The 16,595-nt window shown below is 41.0% G+C and overlaps 1 protein-coding gene across 1 annotated transcript in view; it reads left to right on the top strand.

The window, feature by feature from the left end:
* SLF1 (SMC5-SMC6 complex localization factor 1) overlaps positions 1-16,595 on the top strand; it is a 1,376,372-nt gene that overhangs the window by 1,166,680 nt on the left and 193,097 nt on the right. The window contains exon 17 of the mRNA XM_044064135.1: positions 5,179-5,361. Coding sequence (XP_043920070.1) covers positions 5,179-5,361 — 183 coding nt within the window. The remainder of the gene's footprint in view (positions 1-5,178; positions 5,362-16,595) is intronic.

Below are 16,595 nucleotides of genomic sequence, written 5' to 3'. Positions count from 1 at the left end.
TCTGTAAGCTTCCTGTCAGTCTTCTCAACATAAAATGCTGGGCATGACTAACAGGAAGCTAAGTGCACCACCGATTTAGAGTTACAATTGTATCTACCTCTAGCCTTAAAAACACAGTGGTTAACTGTATGACTAGAACCTGTAGCAATATACCTACAGTAATTATAAGATTCACATTTGTAAGTACCTTCAATCCTGTAGGACTTCCTAATATTGGTTTCCACTATGTTCTACAGGTTCATACCCTTCCTAAAAAATGAACTTTTTGGTAAGGGTTTGACCTTTGTTCCTGCTGACCACTTAAGCTTGCCTGATGTTTTAATTGATTTAAAATTTTTCACTCGAAAATTGAACTTGGCCTTGATGTTTGGCAGTGAAAACCACTTTACTCTAGGTATATTGCTACAGGTTCTAGTCATACAGTTAACCACTGTGTTTGTAAGGCTAGAGGTAGATACAATTGTAACTCTAAATCAGTGGTGCACTTAGCTTCCTGTCACTCATGCCCAGCATTTTATGTTGGGAAGACTGACAGGAAGCTTAGAGAAAGGATTTACGAACACATCTATCACATTAAAAAGAAAAGTAACACTAATGCATTGGCAAGACACTTCAATGAGTACCCGGCCCACCACTTTCTTTTTAAAATTATTGATCAGGGAGTTGCATATGGAAAAGATGGACCTTATCAGTTGTTGTTAGAAAAGCGTGAATTGTTATGGCAGCTTAGGTTAAATTCTTACACTTCGCCTGGTATAAATGAGGTTACTTCTTTGTCTTGTGTTTTGAAGCTGAAAAGTTTGCTTCGGTAGATTTTTCCTCTTTTCTCATCATTGCACCTGTGATTAGTTATTTATTCATTTATTTATTGATCCATTAACAAATTAATTGATGTTATATGAATTAGGTAAGACTTTGTAGTATCATAATATATTATTGTTTATTGATTCTTTACATGTTAATGCAGTGTAGTTTATGATGTTTGGGACTGTTATTTTATGTGGGTGGTAGACCATCAATGTATTTTTACATATATATTTATATATATATATATATATATATATTTATGCATTTTTACATCTTTTTAACATTTTTAGTTGTCATCTGTTGCAATGATTTTGTAATATATATTATAATTTCCAACAAACGCTGGTGTAATAAGCATAAGAGCTGATTGGTTGGCGCTGGTGCCTTTTTGGGTTTAAAAAGTTGATACATTGTTTTTTACGTGTTTGTCTGATGAAGTCTACCTATTTGGGTAGACGAAAAGCGCTTTACTACATTAAAAATCCGTTTGGTGTTTATAGATTACTCAGTGGCTGTTTTTGTTTTTTCAAAAGTTTGTTCCTTCCTGTGGATTTCTTGAGCATTGTGAAATATGTTAGCTTGGAGGTTTAAAAACAAAATATTTCAGGGGTATGGTAAACTATAATATGGATACTTAGATGTTTCCTAGTTTTACACTTCTTTAAATAACTTAGCACATATTAAACCTTGTAGTAGAAGTTTTAACCCTAACATGATACTTGTTTCTTTCATTGTTTATATTTGAGTGGGATGCCTGTAATGTTCTCCATGGGTCACTGTGGCAGTCGTGACTTACATGGAATTCTGCCTCTGTCTGAATCCTGTATCTGTCCTGTATTTCATAGCATAGCACCTTTCACCCATAACCAAGGTTGAAGTCACCTTAAGTCAGATGTCATCACATACCTGATATACAGCTGGCATCTGCCCATGCCAACTTTCTTCTTGCTGTGTAGGAGTGCGCAGATAGTGCGTTAGTCATTCCAGGTCTACAAATGAGTATTAAGTGATAAATGCCATACTGGGAGATCCTTTTTTTTCATTCTCATCTTTATAGTTGAGCAGACATCTAGGAAGCAGACATCCAGGCACAGAAGTGAGGACTGTGTCCACTGCTGAGAAAATTAATAGGTCTGCTGGCAAGTGCCAAATAATGCGTAGACACTAGTCTAGTGTAGTTTCTGCATAGACCTATAGCAGTAGTTATTTGTAGTATTTGTCAGGAGTTTTACCACAGGATTATAAAGAGAAGGCGGGATGTCTTCTATGTGTACTAGATCAAACGGACATTCTTATTTCTGATAAAACCATCCCCCTTGTCTGCAGATTCACTGCCACAAGGTGGCATGACTTCCAACCCAAAAACATGAAAGAGAAGCACAACTATAGGGAGAAAGAAAGGGAAACTCTTTCACTTTCAGGATTATCTAAGACCATTTGTTCCATGGGCACCAACTTGGCAGAGACGCACTAATTGCTCCTGGTCATGATTTCTAGCACTGCTGAGGCCCTTGACATCACTGTTCAGAAGACTGTAATGCCTGTGGCTCCTAGCACTTCCCATTGGACCAATGACCAGGACCCATCCTCCACATCAGTAGCTGCACCTAGGCATCTGCCTTGGAACATCATTTGATTATTAACGAAAGGTAAGGGGAAATCTCCACAGTCGTTATCAAAAGATGGCTAAACCTTCAACTTGAATTCTAGAGGTGTTCTCTGTGTTATTCTCAAATCCTCATTGGTCACCCATCCATGTAAGACCCTAACACCAGTACCAAAGGTGCCCCCCTTACTCAGAGACATACTTATGGACAGGTCTCGCCCCCTCCGTTGCCTAAGTCAGCCTACCTCCCACAATTAGGTTATTTTGGCTCCAGATTTTCTTTAATTTGTTTATAGTCTACAGTTCAATTCAGAACAGCCCTCTATGTCTGGAAACTCAGAATTCTGTGATTCTTAACAAGACTATATGTTTCTCTGCTCTAAGCTTTGGTACAGATAGTGAGGACATCTTAATCTTTTAGTCTCTATCAGAGGATATGTCATTTGGGGACACTTGGTCATGAGAAAATAATTCAGATTGTGCATTCATTAGGCCTTAGACTGCCAATGGTTATTCCTTCAATCCAAGAAGCGCTTTTAGAGGTTTTCATGCAGTTTCATTGAAGGCAAATTCCCTATCCCTGCTCCCAAGAGACCTGACAGATTTTATAGGGTTCAGGATCCTCACAAGTTTCTGTACAAGAACCTCAGTTACAGAGCCAGGTAGTGTCCCAGGAGATTCCAAGGGAAGTAGATTGAGAAGAGTATTCTGCCCCGGAGCCAGTGTAATGGAAAGCAGATTGACTGGTTTTGGGGAAAAATATGCACTTCAGCAGCTCTAGCCTACAAGACATTGAATGTTCAGACTCAGATTATGAAGAATCAGGAAAATGTTCTTAAGCAACTCTAGGACAATTTTGAGGGAATGTAATGTGAAACTCTGAAAGCAGATGTGCTTGTCCAACCCAGAAAGCTATGCATTTGGCTAAATGTGCCATAAAATTGGGGTATGATGCTGTAACTACAGCACCCAGGGCTTAATGTAACAGGGTCATTTATCAGGAAACATTCTTGAACGAGGACTAAATCCTTTCTGAAGGCATAAAGGCTCAGCTCCTTACCGCCCCCTTAGGTAGGATAGATGTGCCCTTCAGACCAACATCTTGCGGCATGTTTAAAAAATGTAGGATAAATGGAAGACTGTGGAGTTGGTCAAAGACACGTTTCAACCTCCTGTTCCCTCAGTACAACAAATATTCCTTCTGTTCAAAAGGCATACAGCCAAAATGTAGTAAAGCTAAATAGAAAAGAAAATGGCAGTAGAAGGATAAAGGAAGGTCTTGGATCCTGAAGGACACCGTCCCAGTATGACAATACTACCATCCTCCCTACATTCCCAAAAATCACATTCTGGCTCTCTACCCCTCTCCTTCACTGTCCTGGTCATCTAGCTTCTTCTACCAGAATTGGTCAAGCATAACTTCAGACGAGTGGATTTTATAAATTGTCACCAGTTGGTACAGGCATGTTACATAAAAAAAAAAAAAAAGGGAAGACTTCCATCTATACGGAAAGACAGGAACATCTATTATCCCACCCTATTTAGCAAAAATACTTACTGTGGGCTGTTCTTTGCTTCCAGAAGATAGTGCATGGAGATCCACTCTGGACTAAGTCTAAACATATTATTAAGTTCAAAAGTTGAAGATATTGATTCTGTATGCACTTTGCTCCTTCTGATAACATCAGATATATCTGCAAAGGAGTGCCTCATGTGCCAACACTGCTCTCCACACTAGGAGGATAAGGTGCAAGAAGCTTACCCACCTCCACATGTCTGTCTTCAAAGGGCACAGGCTGTTTTTGAGGAGTATAATGGAAGGGGGGATATGGTCATCATTACTAGTTTATCTACTTTGCCTTTTGGTTTGGCAACTGCACACAGTTCTTGTAGAATGTCTGGCACCAATCATAGCTTACTGCAGAACAAGGGTATCCATATTTACCTCTACCTGGCAACTTTCCAGAACAGTGCCCAGGGTATTTTGGAAGAAGCTAGCTGGTCCTCATTGCTCACCTTCTTAAAACACTGCAGGTTGGATGTGTTATCTTAGGGCAAGTGCTAATTTGCCTGTGCTATCCTGAATGGCATCCTGCATTTCTACTCCAAATGGTGAGCCAACCACCCCACCTGGATTGGAAGAACTTTGGCAACAGTGACGGAAACAGTGATCCAAAAAGAACATTGTACAGTTATGTAAGCAACTTACTGTAATTGTACATATTAAAGTATGGTCACTGTTTGCTGTCCTGTCTTCCTTCCTCCGTCCCTCCTTTCTACTGCAAAGGAACCACGAGGTGCTGTGGTAGATATCATTGTACCCATTTTCCCGTCCTGTATCTTGCTCAACCCCCACTTCCCACCATGTTCAGGTTACCCAAGGAGGGCTAATATTATGTATGTCACAGAATATATACGTTCGGTAAACGAGATTAGCAGTCCTTAATGTGGATATGATTCTGCTGTGCTCAAGGGTGGGGCAAGAACCAAAGATGGCACTGTCAGATGCCATCTTTGTGCCAGATATATGAAGATGTCTGAGGTAAGGTAATAACCAGCCTAGCCATAGAGTAAGGGTATTCAGTTCTGAAAGTCAGACCAGATTTTAGACTCAACCAGTGGCAGAGATCCCTGTCAGTTACAACTGCAACAAAAACAACACTTGAACGTCTAAAATTGTGGTAAGATGCATATATAACAGTACTTTGAGTCATTATTAGCTTTCTAATTTGATGTTGCTATAAATCCTTCAATTTGTAATTCAGATAATGCTGGTTGGACACCTTTGCATGAAGCCTGCAACTATGGAAACACGGAGTGTGTCCGTGAAATTCTGCAGCATTGCCTTGAAGTAGACCTACTCAGTGAAGTCAATGGTGTGACTCCTTTACATGATGCCCTCTCAGAAGGACATGTTGAAATTGGGAAACTGCTGCTGCAGCATGGGGGTAAGTGTTGCATGTATATTCATCTGTTTTAGTCAGAAAAGTTGTCTGCTATTAATTCACTGCATATAATGCAGAATTTTAATTTGGATAAAGGTCATTGTAAATGTTGATAATGCATTTTTTTGTTTTTTAAACTTGTTTGTGTTTTGGTCGTAAGGATCTTTACTAACACTATTATGAACTCTGTCGCCATATACATTTATCTTCACTTTTTACCTGCCACATTATACTTGGCCAAATAAAAAAAATTGTGGTTTGCAAGTGACGGATCCCCTTATGCTAAAATTTGAAGTAAGCATTTTTTGTAATTTTAATTGCTTGTTGCTGTATAATAAGAGGACTGTTTTAGGAAAGCAATATACTTAACTAAATGTGTTAAGTTTTGTCAGAACAAAATAGCATTGTTCTGAATCCCAATTCACAGCAGTTCTTGATTCCAGTTTTGGGGATTTCTCCTCCTACAGTCTCAGTAATCGTCTTTTTCTACTCTTGCTGAACTTTTCTGCCTTATTGAGGGATTCTCAGTGAAGAAAATACTCTTGAGGTGGGTGAGAGAAAAAAAAGAGGAGTGCCGTGTTGGGTCTTATGTCTCCCAACTTGTTTATCCATGCTCCTGCTTATGCCGTTCACTTTCAAATGATGTGTAACAGCAGTGTGCATTATTAGTATTACTTTCAAATAAGCAGCAAGTCACATTTGACACTTAGTGTTTTCCAGACCATATGCAATAACATATTAAACTAAGAAACATGATAGCCTGTAAGGTTCAAAAGAAATCAGTGTGACTGCTCAACTTCTGCTTGATAAATGTGAACCAAGTGCACAGTGACCCTGGGGAGACGGTGATTTTTACCAGAGGATGGGCCATAGTTACTGAGAGTGATGCCTGTATACCATTACATGGTGTAGCTTATTCTCATTGCAACTCTTTTGGATCGGATTTTTTTTTTTTGCAACTAGTTGCTTTTTCCTCTTGTGAAAGATTCTGATCTTTGCAAAACATTGTTGTCCTCTGTATCTGTCATACCCAGGGGTTCATGCCTTGAACACTGTTAGACTGAATTATGCCTTGTTCTGGGTTGCTAGGCTACACCCAATCCTATGCTCTTCCTTTATTTTTTTTCTGACCTTTACAAAGTTTGGATTTCAGTCCTACTGGTCACCATAGGAAAGTTCCCATATTTGATACTGAAAGCTACTAAGTGTCCTTGAACTTAGTGGATCACTAGACAAGATGCACATTGGCACTGTATCTGCAAAATAATGTCTCCAGTGTCCACACTGCTGTCTACACTAGGAGGATAAGGTACAAGAAAATTAAGGCCTAGTTTGTCTTATAGGATGGCAGCTAAGGGGAGGGTCAAAAATGGTAAGATCAGCAGGGGAGGGCCTTTTAACCTGTTCTGTTGCTCCAGAAATGCAAAAGATCAAAAGGCTAGGATCAGACAAAGCATTCTGCTTTGAAACTCATTGATAAAAACAATCTCTTCCATGTAATGATGACTCAAGCTTTCTCCCATTATCAGCTGAAGTTATAGAGAGCAATCAGAGAGAGGTCTTTCAGGCTGCCATTTTTGGAGGTGAGTTGTAGCACTCCTGCTGTGGTTGAGCAATGTTTCTTCTGGTCTGTTGCCAGTGGAGCAAGTACTGAAATCATACGGCCATGGCTTATTGATTGATATTGGGCTCAGGTTGTGCATTTCCTTCTCCTCCCAAACTGAACAAAGATTGCTGATGAGTGTTCATGTTACCTGAATGGTTCTTGCATGTGTTGGGCTCGTGGTCTGTCCCGTGACTGACATTATCTTGAAATTTACCTTGCTGTTGCAGAAATGCACCATTAAGGAAAACCATTGCACACATCTCTCAAAACTAAGTACTGACTTTAGCTTGCGCTTTCAAAGTGCTGGTGGTCATCTTTTTGACATTCAGCACTAATTTATTTACTGCTTGCTTCTTAAGCAGGTGATTGCAGGCTACTTCATTGCCCCCTGATAGAACCACTGTAATATTCCTCTTTTGGAAAAACTTCTGTCTCAATAGGTCTTCCATGAAATGGAATGTTACTCTTCTGCTTCCCTCAGAAAGGACTGGATCATCATCTGGGATGAAAACCCCCTCAGAACCTGTCTTGAAGTACTCCATTTTGAGGGCATAGCAGCATCGGGATTTTTGCTTTTAAGACCTAAGTGTCATGTTTAATCATAGCCTCACCTCAGGTTTCGTGCCCACTGAGTGGCGCACAGCTACAGTTATCCCACTCCACAAGGGGGGATCCACCTTGGATCCCGGAAACTACCGTCCCATCAGTCTGACAAGCCTTATCTGCAAGGCCATGGAGCGTATTATCATGGAACTTATAAACAAAGACATTGGCAACCTTCAAACACTGGACCCCACCCAGTTTGGGTTCGTGAAGGGCCGATCTTGTCTCCTGAACTTGATTGACTTCTTCGAATCAGTCTCCAGAGCCATGGGCAAGGGTAAGGTGGTCCACACAGCCTATCTAGAACTTGCCAAGGCCTTTGACACTATCCCCACTCTGGAATCATAGATAAACGTACTAATCTGGGCATTAATCCCTACGTCACTCAATGGGTTGCTAACTGGATTACTGATAGAACCCACACTGTAAAAGTAGCCGACTCCAAATCCAGCTCCAGACAAGTGACAAGTGGAGTACCTCAGGGTTCAGTCCTGGGACCACTCTTGTTTGGCATCTACTTCTCTGAAGTACAGGCCAACACTAAGGGACTCTGGATAACAAAGTTTGCAGATGACTGCAAACTGGGAGCCATTATTGAATCCCCAAATGATGTGGATACTCTACAAAAGGGCCTTACAGAAACAGATGCTTGGTGCCAGAGCCATGGGCTCAAGCTCAATGCCAAGAAATGTATAGTTATCCCCTTTGGGAAAACAAGTATCCGTGAATTACCATATAGGTGGCAGTACACTAAACACCGAAAGTTTGATAAGAGACTTAGGGACACAGGTGGACCGTGGTCTCACCTTCGATAACCACATCGCCACAACAGTCAGGAAATCCTTCTATGTAGCACACTTCATCACTAAGGGCTTTTCATCCAGAAAAAAGGAGGTCATTGTCCCACTGTACTCATCCCTCATTAGACCCATTATAGAATACAGTGCCCCGTTTGGTATGTACCTCTCAAGACATCTGCAACAACTGGAAAGGCCACAGAAATACCTCACTAAAAGAATCACAGGCCTAAAGCGGATGCCCTACACTGACCGCCTTAAAAAACTCCAGCTATACTCTGTCGCATATCATCTACTCAGAGGCGATCTTTGCTTAACAAGGCCATGTCAAACCCAGAGCTGTTGGACATGCTACACTTAAAGAAATCCCAATCCCTCAGAGCCACACTCTCCGGGGATCTAAACCTTGTCATCACAATAAACAAAACATGCTGGAGGGATAGGTTCCTGACCCAGAGACTCCCCAGACTCTGGAATAGATTGCCCATACATGTCAAGCAGAGTGCCTCTTTGGTCCTCTTCAAAAGGAACCTTGACGATTGGATGGGAGAAAGGAAATTCACCCCGGGGATCACGTCAGTCGCCCTGCTAGACAGGGGTCCAGGGAAGTAAATAGTGTGGGAAGAAATAGCCAGGGAATTGTTATGGCTAGGCTTGTATAGGCCCTAGGGCTGATAGCCTAGTACCAACCTGTGAACCTATAAGACGGGCACTCTTTGCAACCCCTAATGCAGTAAAGTGACCTCAGTAAGAGTCTTAGAGCAGATTATTTAATGATCTGTGCTCTGCACCACAGGTCACAGATGCCATGTCTTGCTTTACTGATGCAGAATTAACTATTCAGAAGATTTAGACAGGGTAATCAAGAGGGTCATTTCCTCTACCACTCTGAGTTGTGGGTGTATTTACAAAATCCAGGAATCTCTGTGCCTGCATGTTTGGTGGTGTATATGATTCCCAGTTAATAGTGAGGTAATTAAAGTCACATATGAATATGGTATTGGGTTGGATGGTGAATGTATTCAGTAAATTTAAATACATGTTATTGGTTTCCTAGCTTGCAAGGAAGTAGTATGGGATTTTGCCTATGGTGTTGTGAATGAGTAGCTGAAGTGCATCGTCCTGTTGACAGGCCTTGAGGTGTATTTATTTTTGATATAACTCAAGACGCCTCCACCTTAAGTCCCTGTCTGTGTAGTAGCTGGTCTAAATATGTGGAAGGCTTTATAGCCTTGCACTGCTGGTGTGCTGTCTATGGCTTTACACCATGTATCAGAAACTGCACAGATGTCAGCTTTCTGTAGATTGAGGAGAGCTTGTAAAGAGTGGAGTTTCTTGCTTAGACTCCTAGCATTGGGCAGTAACACCTTCAGATTTTCTTGTTTTTTTTATTTGTTATGTCTGTGGTACTTTTCAAGTTGGTATTGGCTAAAAAAGCACTATGAGGAAGGACAGTGTTTTAGCTAATATTGAAAAGCCTGGAGGGGAGAGGTACAGACCTTCCCTGGCAAACAGTGTGATCTGTTAACCATCTCCTTCCATGCTGAGAAATATTCCGCCTCCTTAGAATGACACAGAAAACTAAGCCATTTATTAAAGTCAGTCATCTTTTGTTTGTATTGTGGCATCATCCCTGAAGAAAGTTAAATTCTGCTCAATGTTAGGCTCATACCAGCTTAGGACACGTATTCCGAGAGCTCCATGATGTCTCACTTAATACAGTCTAGGGAGGTGAGCTTCGGGTCATTTACACTCACATGGGCTATGAGTGAGTCATACTGGTACTTGTGGTCCAGTGACCTGAGTTTGTGCTTAATGTGGCAGATCTGGCCCCTGATAAGCAACTGACCATGACTTTTTCTGTACTCATCCTGAAGAGAGGAACGTCAGTGTGTCTCACAATGGCGTCTTCAATGACCAGAATGTTGGATTGTGTGGTTGCTTGCCTTATGGGCTTAGAAGTAGAGGCTCTATGATATGTAGTTGTATGTGCAGCTGTAAATGTTTTGAAAGACTTCATTTAGGGTTGCTGAGGGCATTTGTTATGTGAACTTTGTCTAGGAGGTCTGTGGGGTTTAAGAAGGTGACATTTAAGTGCCTCAGCGTATGTGGGTCTATGTGTTTGCTTTGTACTGTGTGTGTGATAGGTGCAGCATGTGTATTACTGACAACCTCATTAACATTGGGAGTGCTTTTAAGTGGGATCCTTTTCCTCCATTGACATTGTGTAAATATGTCTGTCACATACCTTATCAGTTTGTTTGGAATTAGCTGGTTGTCAGAAAACATGAGGCAATTTCTGTATTGACTCAGAAACCCATATCCACCAAACTAGTAATGGAGATAGTGAGAAAGTTCATGTCCGAGGCAACAGGCCCTTTTTTATTGATTAAATGGTTGCCGTGAGAATATAATCAGGCGTATCTGGTTTGCAACTCTGGGTTGCAGTACTTGTCACTGCAAACTTGTTACCCTGTATGCAACTAAATATTGGTGAAATTTCTAGGGTGTTTTTACAGGAAAAATGTCAACACCTGGTACCTGCATCTACACAGGGCACTGCCAAACACTTGAGGGGAAACTACTATTGTAGACCCTGTTTATTTATGGATGAAGTATTTAGGGAGATATTCTGAAGTTAGGTTGGACAGCAGTTAAATTCATCCTTAGTAAAAAGAATCAGCTTTGTCAAGAATGATGGGCAGTGGAGATTCACCTGATTAGCTAGTACCTGGCCACTAGCAGTGCTGATCCACCACAGCATCATGCTGCTGAAATACAATGGCCCTTTGATTCTTCTCTCACCAGAAGTAAAACAGTAGCACAAATCCCAAGAAGAGAAGCGGGCTTCAGGCTCTTTGTTGATCAGGAGTCTTGTTCCAGATGATGCAGGGTTCTGTAGGCTTGTTGTAGCCTTTTCCTGGTAGATGCCTTGAATCATTGCCAAACCAATCAGGAAGGTCCCACAAAGACACTCGCTGCTCAATCAGAAAGAGACAGGAATCAATGCCTTCTGTTCCTTCTCTCACCTGGAGCAAAATATAAGCTCAAATTCCAAGCTGACATCTGTGAAGTAGTTATTAGGCTTTCTCATGATCAGCAGTCTCCAGGAAATATGATGCTTCTGTCACCAGGAGCAAAACAGAAGCACTAATCCCACAGTGACTACTGAGAGGCAGAATGTGTGCTCTCCAATAATTGGTCTTGGACCAGATGATGTGGATTTTAAAGATAAGATGGAAAAATGGGTTACTATCCCATACATTGTAGTTGGATGTGAAAAAGAGAATAAGTCAAGCTTTAGCAATCTAAGAGGAGAGCCACTGATTTTAAAAAAGCAAAATAGATTGGATAGGCTGGGCACTTATTACTCTGGCTCTTTGGAATTCAGTAGGATGTCCAATAAATTTAAATAGTTGAAGGGAAGTGACTTCACAAAATGATAATTTTGTGCTAACTGACAATGGCCAATGAAAGAGGAGCTGGGAGGAAATTTCTGATCAGATTAGCATAAGGGGTGAGAAACTAGAGGGACATTTGAGTTTAAAACACAACAGTAGCAGGGTGGGAGGTTGATGAAAAAATTAATTTCTGTGTCAGTCATAAGAGTTACAACTGCAGTCTGTTTCAGCAGTATACAATTAAAACTCAGTATAGTTAAAATACACCACAGTATACAAAATAGGAAAAGGCAGTGAAGCAGTACAAATTACAAGAAAGGAATATAGGTGTGACTCCCCCTCTGGGCCAGTAATCAAGGAGCCTGAATCCTCCCCACTGGCACTGGAGAAGGAAGTTTGCTTGGAACAAAAATTGATACACGCAGTATTTCCAGATGCAGCTCTCTGCATTAAGCACAGTTTCCCTTAAGAGCAAACAGGGAATGCACTCAGTCCTGGGTCTGCGTTTCTCTCTCTGTCTCTCCCCAGATCCCCAGTAATGCTCTCCAGAGGCACAGCTGTGAAGTCCTCAGTCGAATGTCCAAGCCAAGTCCTCCAGCACCCTCTCTGTGAAATCAGTGCTTTGTGTCCCTTCTCCAAGTAGCTGACACACACACTTGGGAAAGGCTGGCACAGATTTACTAGCTATGCCTGCTTTTGCCCAGACTATAAGGTAGTTACACTGCCACCAGACAGCCCAAAGCCAGCTACTCTAAGGCTCCTGCAAGGGTACCCAATTATGCTGAGTGAAATTAATATTAATACAAATGGTAGTTTGATCAACAGCAAGGCTTTCAGGGATGGCCACAGTGTCACTAGTAGATATAAGTACTCTCAAAGGTTAAAATATTCTTTAAAAGGCCACAATGAAAAGTTTAAATATATTTAATAATACAAGAACATGAAAATACTAAATATCTCTCTGCAATAAACATAAGAGTTTCAATCACATGAAATACTAAAATAACATAGGTGGTCAGGTTCACACGGTTACAGAAATACAATACTCAACTAATCTCATTATATTTTCCTGACTAATTTCCTGACTAATCTAAATAATTATTATTCCCTGGTTACTTACTGGAGCAAGGCAAGATGAAGTAGGTGACAGGGGTTCTTCCTTTTCAGGTTACAAAGACAGACTGCTCTGAAACTTCAGTCTCATCTAGTATTAAAATATAATTTTTTGTCCTAGATTACAGAATGACATCACATACATCTGGTCATCTTACTTCTGGTTCTGATGCAACCCCCATTAGCTAGAAGCTGTCAGGATTTAGTACATAGGTGTTGTTAATAACACACACAGAGAGACTTGCTAAGATCTGCTGCAGCTTCTGTAAGTCATAAAACCATAAAACACTTCCACTCTTCCTACAGGAACTAATAAACCATACTTCTTACAGTGCGTCTCTGTCTTCATTCAAAGCTGTGAGATAACATCTTTATGGCCTAGGCCCATTAATTTAATTTCTTACTATTTTCCAGAGTTAAGTGGATCGAGATTAACCTCTTCTCTTCCAGTATCCTCTGTTAAAACATATAGATTTAAACAGTTACAGTAATACATGTATATTTCTTTTTCTGTCCAGCAGGGGACACTGTTGGTACATTTTAGCACAAGCAGCTTTACAAATACATTTTTCAACACAAGTATCTGTACAAATCAGTTTGATATATAAATGACATATAATTATTTACAAAATTCCAGCTAGCTGTGCTGGTATATGTTACATCCACTGCCCTACTTCTCCTGGCATAACTGGCAGTGTCTCACATTGTCACAATAGGAAAAGCAAACTAACCTTTCCCCTCACAGAAGTCTATGGCCGAGTCCAAGTGAACTTTTTGCAGTATAGCCTTGAAATGTTTTATTTTACCCCTTAAATACAAGGTTTAGTTTCTAAGCTCCTCTCTCAGTTCACAGGTAATTAACTTTAATTGAGCAGTTCTAATTTCTGTGTGGCTCACAAGAGACACAACTCTGGTCTCTTTCCTGAAGTAAATATGCAGTTGAAAGCAGAATGCAATATATGTACAGAAATTTACAGAATTATATCCACTGGTTATACAGAATTGTATATCCTGTGTCATGTGAGTATACATTCTGATATGCAGTGCATTGTAAAGCAGACATCATCATTGGTTCAACATAAAACATTCAGCTAATCTTTTGTGGATATTTTTGTCGATCTGTTATGTAGTACTATTATCCCTTGGGAGTTTTTCTTCCCGAATCCCCTGTAAAGATGGACACTGCCTGACAGGACTAACCTGGTCGACAAAATATAAATAAGACACTCCATCTGAGGCGTGTCTGCTTTTGCTTTCTATTCTAAAATGACAGTTGTGTACATTTGGGCATCAGCCACTTGGTCGTCAGTTCAAATTACTTATTTCAGTATTATAACACATATGATATGTCCTGGGAGCAGTGCATCCTAAATTTCAGGCTGAATGTTACAAGTAAAGGCAGTACATTGTTTTAGTATCACCACCTCCTTTAGTAAAGATCACTATAATAACTCAGTGGAATAATCTGTAAGAGATTTCTTTAGACAAGAATTTGTTAGTTTGTATGCAAATAAATACTTTGTTCTCTCCTTTCCTGACTTGGACATGGGTTTTTATGTTGTATGCAAGTATTGCATTAGAAGCATGGTACCTTTTTGTTTTAATTACTCTGAAAATTGATCAGTATTATTCTTATATTCACTGTTAACCAGTGTAAGTTTTCTTTGTATATTTTGGCTACTTGGTTGACCATTTTTTGTTTGTTATGCATTGAAAATTTTTATCAAAAAGAAAATTGGCAAGTAATTTCACCCTTGCACCCATTATTGCTTAGACTGCAATTCCAGGATTCTGGGTTTACTTTAGCAATTCATTGTTTCAGGACTCTCCATTTTGAGCTGCTGGTTTATGTCCTCCCACCAGTTCCTACTATCTCAGCAGATGTTTTTGGTACTCGCTGGGATTCTTCCCAACAATGATCCTCTTCTGAGTACCATCAGTCAGATGTTACTTGCTATATAACTTGATATGTTGAAAGGGCCTTGTACTGGTGACTGTTTATTACTCTCTTGTTGTCCTCTTTTATTTGGATGACCTTTACATCTGGCATCATTAAATGGATTTTATTGTATGTTAGACAAGTATTGTAATGTTCTGTCGTCGTCTTTACAGGTATGTTAAGTCATTGTATGTAATCAAACTGGGTAGCACACAGACTTGTCATCCTCCCCAACCCCACTATCCCAATATGTAATGTTTTACCTGCAGCAGTAAGAGACTTGTGTACCCTCAATTAATATTGATAGAGAAAGCAAGGCTTTTATGCCAGGAGGGGACTTCAGAAGAGGAAATCACAAATCTGAACATATCTTATTCCTGTTTTTGAGCGGAAAGAATAATACATGATTACTTCCTCTTTGTTCTTGCAATTTCCCTTTTGATGTTCTTCGTCTCACATTGCTGCAGTCCTTACACTTGGGGTAGTCCGCTGTCCTCGGTCGGCCCGAATATCAAAGTATAAGGCTGACGTCGGTCAAGGCGCATTAGACTGACATCAGGACGTCAGGGTACAAATGCGCATGACCGACGTCATATCCTCAGTCTTTTTTGCCGCATGGTCCGATGCAGAAGCAGCGTTGCAAGTGCCGGTTGGCGTTCTGAAATTTTTCGAATTCGGAGTTTCAGACCGAGTCAAAGTTGGCTAAGTACCCCGTTGGGGAATATTTTAGTTTTTTCTTGCCTCAGTGGTTTACCGGATGTCAGAAAAAGTGAATAACTGTATTTCTCGTGGGAAACAGATACCGCATAGAGATTATCATACTTTGTGTATTCCTTGTTTAGGGCCTGAGCACGGCGTTGTGGGGTGTCGCTTTTGTGCTAGATTCAATAAGCGCACTATTAAGAGGAGGTTAGATTGTGCCAGGTTAGTCTTTGGGAAGCGGTGCAATTATAATATGCCGTCGGATGCTCCGACGCCCGCTTCAAGAAGCGCAAGGACAAAGTAGCTAAGCCTAGGCAAGAAGAACCGCCGCACGGACGCCGGTTCTTTAGAGGTGTCGGTGGAGCCGGGGTTCCGCCGGAGGTTTCTCTGGAGTCCCAGGGGGAGACTTTGTTATTGCAGGATGTGGCCTCTCAGGAGGCAGGTCAGGCTGAAGGGGCCTCTCAGGTTACTGTACTCCCTTCCCTTCCTAGGGTGGTTAGGCCCTCTCCTTCTGTTGCCAAGGCTTCTCCCAGAGGCAGGCCAGGTTTAGCTTCAGTTGGTGTCACCCCTAGTTCTTCAGGTTCTGTGCCCAAGAAGCATATGCTTAAAATGGCAGAAGATTTGATTACTTTGATTAGAGGTTCTTTGCCCCCTCCTGATAAGAGACCTAGGGTGGAACCTGAGTTGGGGAGTTTTGAGCAGGCTTCGGATGTTTCAGAGTCTTCGGCTGAAGACTTGCAGGAGTATTCTCCTTATTCTGATTCTGATGTGGATGATTCTACTCCTTCTGCTTCTCCTCCTGAAGATTTTTCTTTTCAGAGACTCTTCATTCCATGAGGGAGCATTTTAAGTGGGAAGGTCAGGACTTCTCTGATTCCAGGAAAAGGCTTAGGGAATTTTTGTTTTACCCCAGCATAGGCCTTTGGCTATACCTCCTGTTCTGGATGTTGTGGAAGATGTGTTTGCAGAGGCTTCTCTTAATCCTGATTCTTTGCCTCCTGCTCCTGTTAAGCCGGATAGGTATTACAGGGTGCCTGAAGCTCATAAGTATCTTTTTAAGAGTCCTAGGGCGGACC

Source organism: Protopterus annectens, chromosome 2.part2, assembly GCF_019279795.1.
Source record: "Protopterus annectens isolate FY-2018-M chromosome 2.part2, PAN1.0, whole genome shotgun sequence".
Lineage (NCBI taxonomy): Eukaryota > Metazoa > Chordata > Ceratodontiformes > Protopteridae > Protopterus > Protopterus annectens.
Note: the sequence above shows the minus strand (reverse complement) of the source record. Positions and strands in the feature narration are given on the sequence as shown.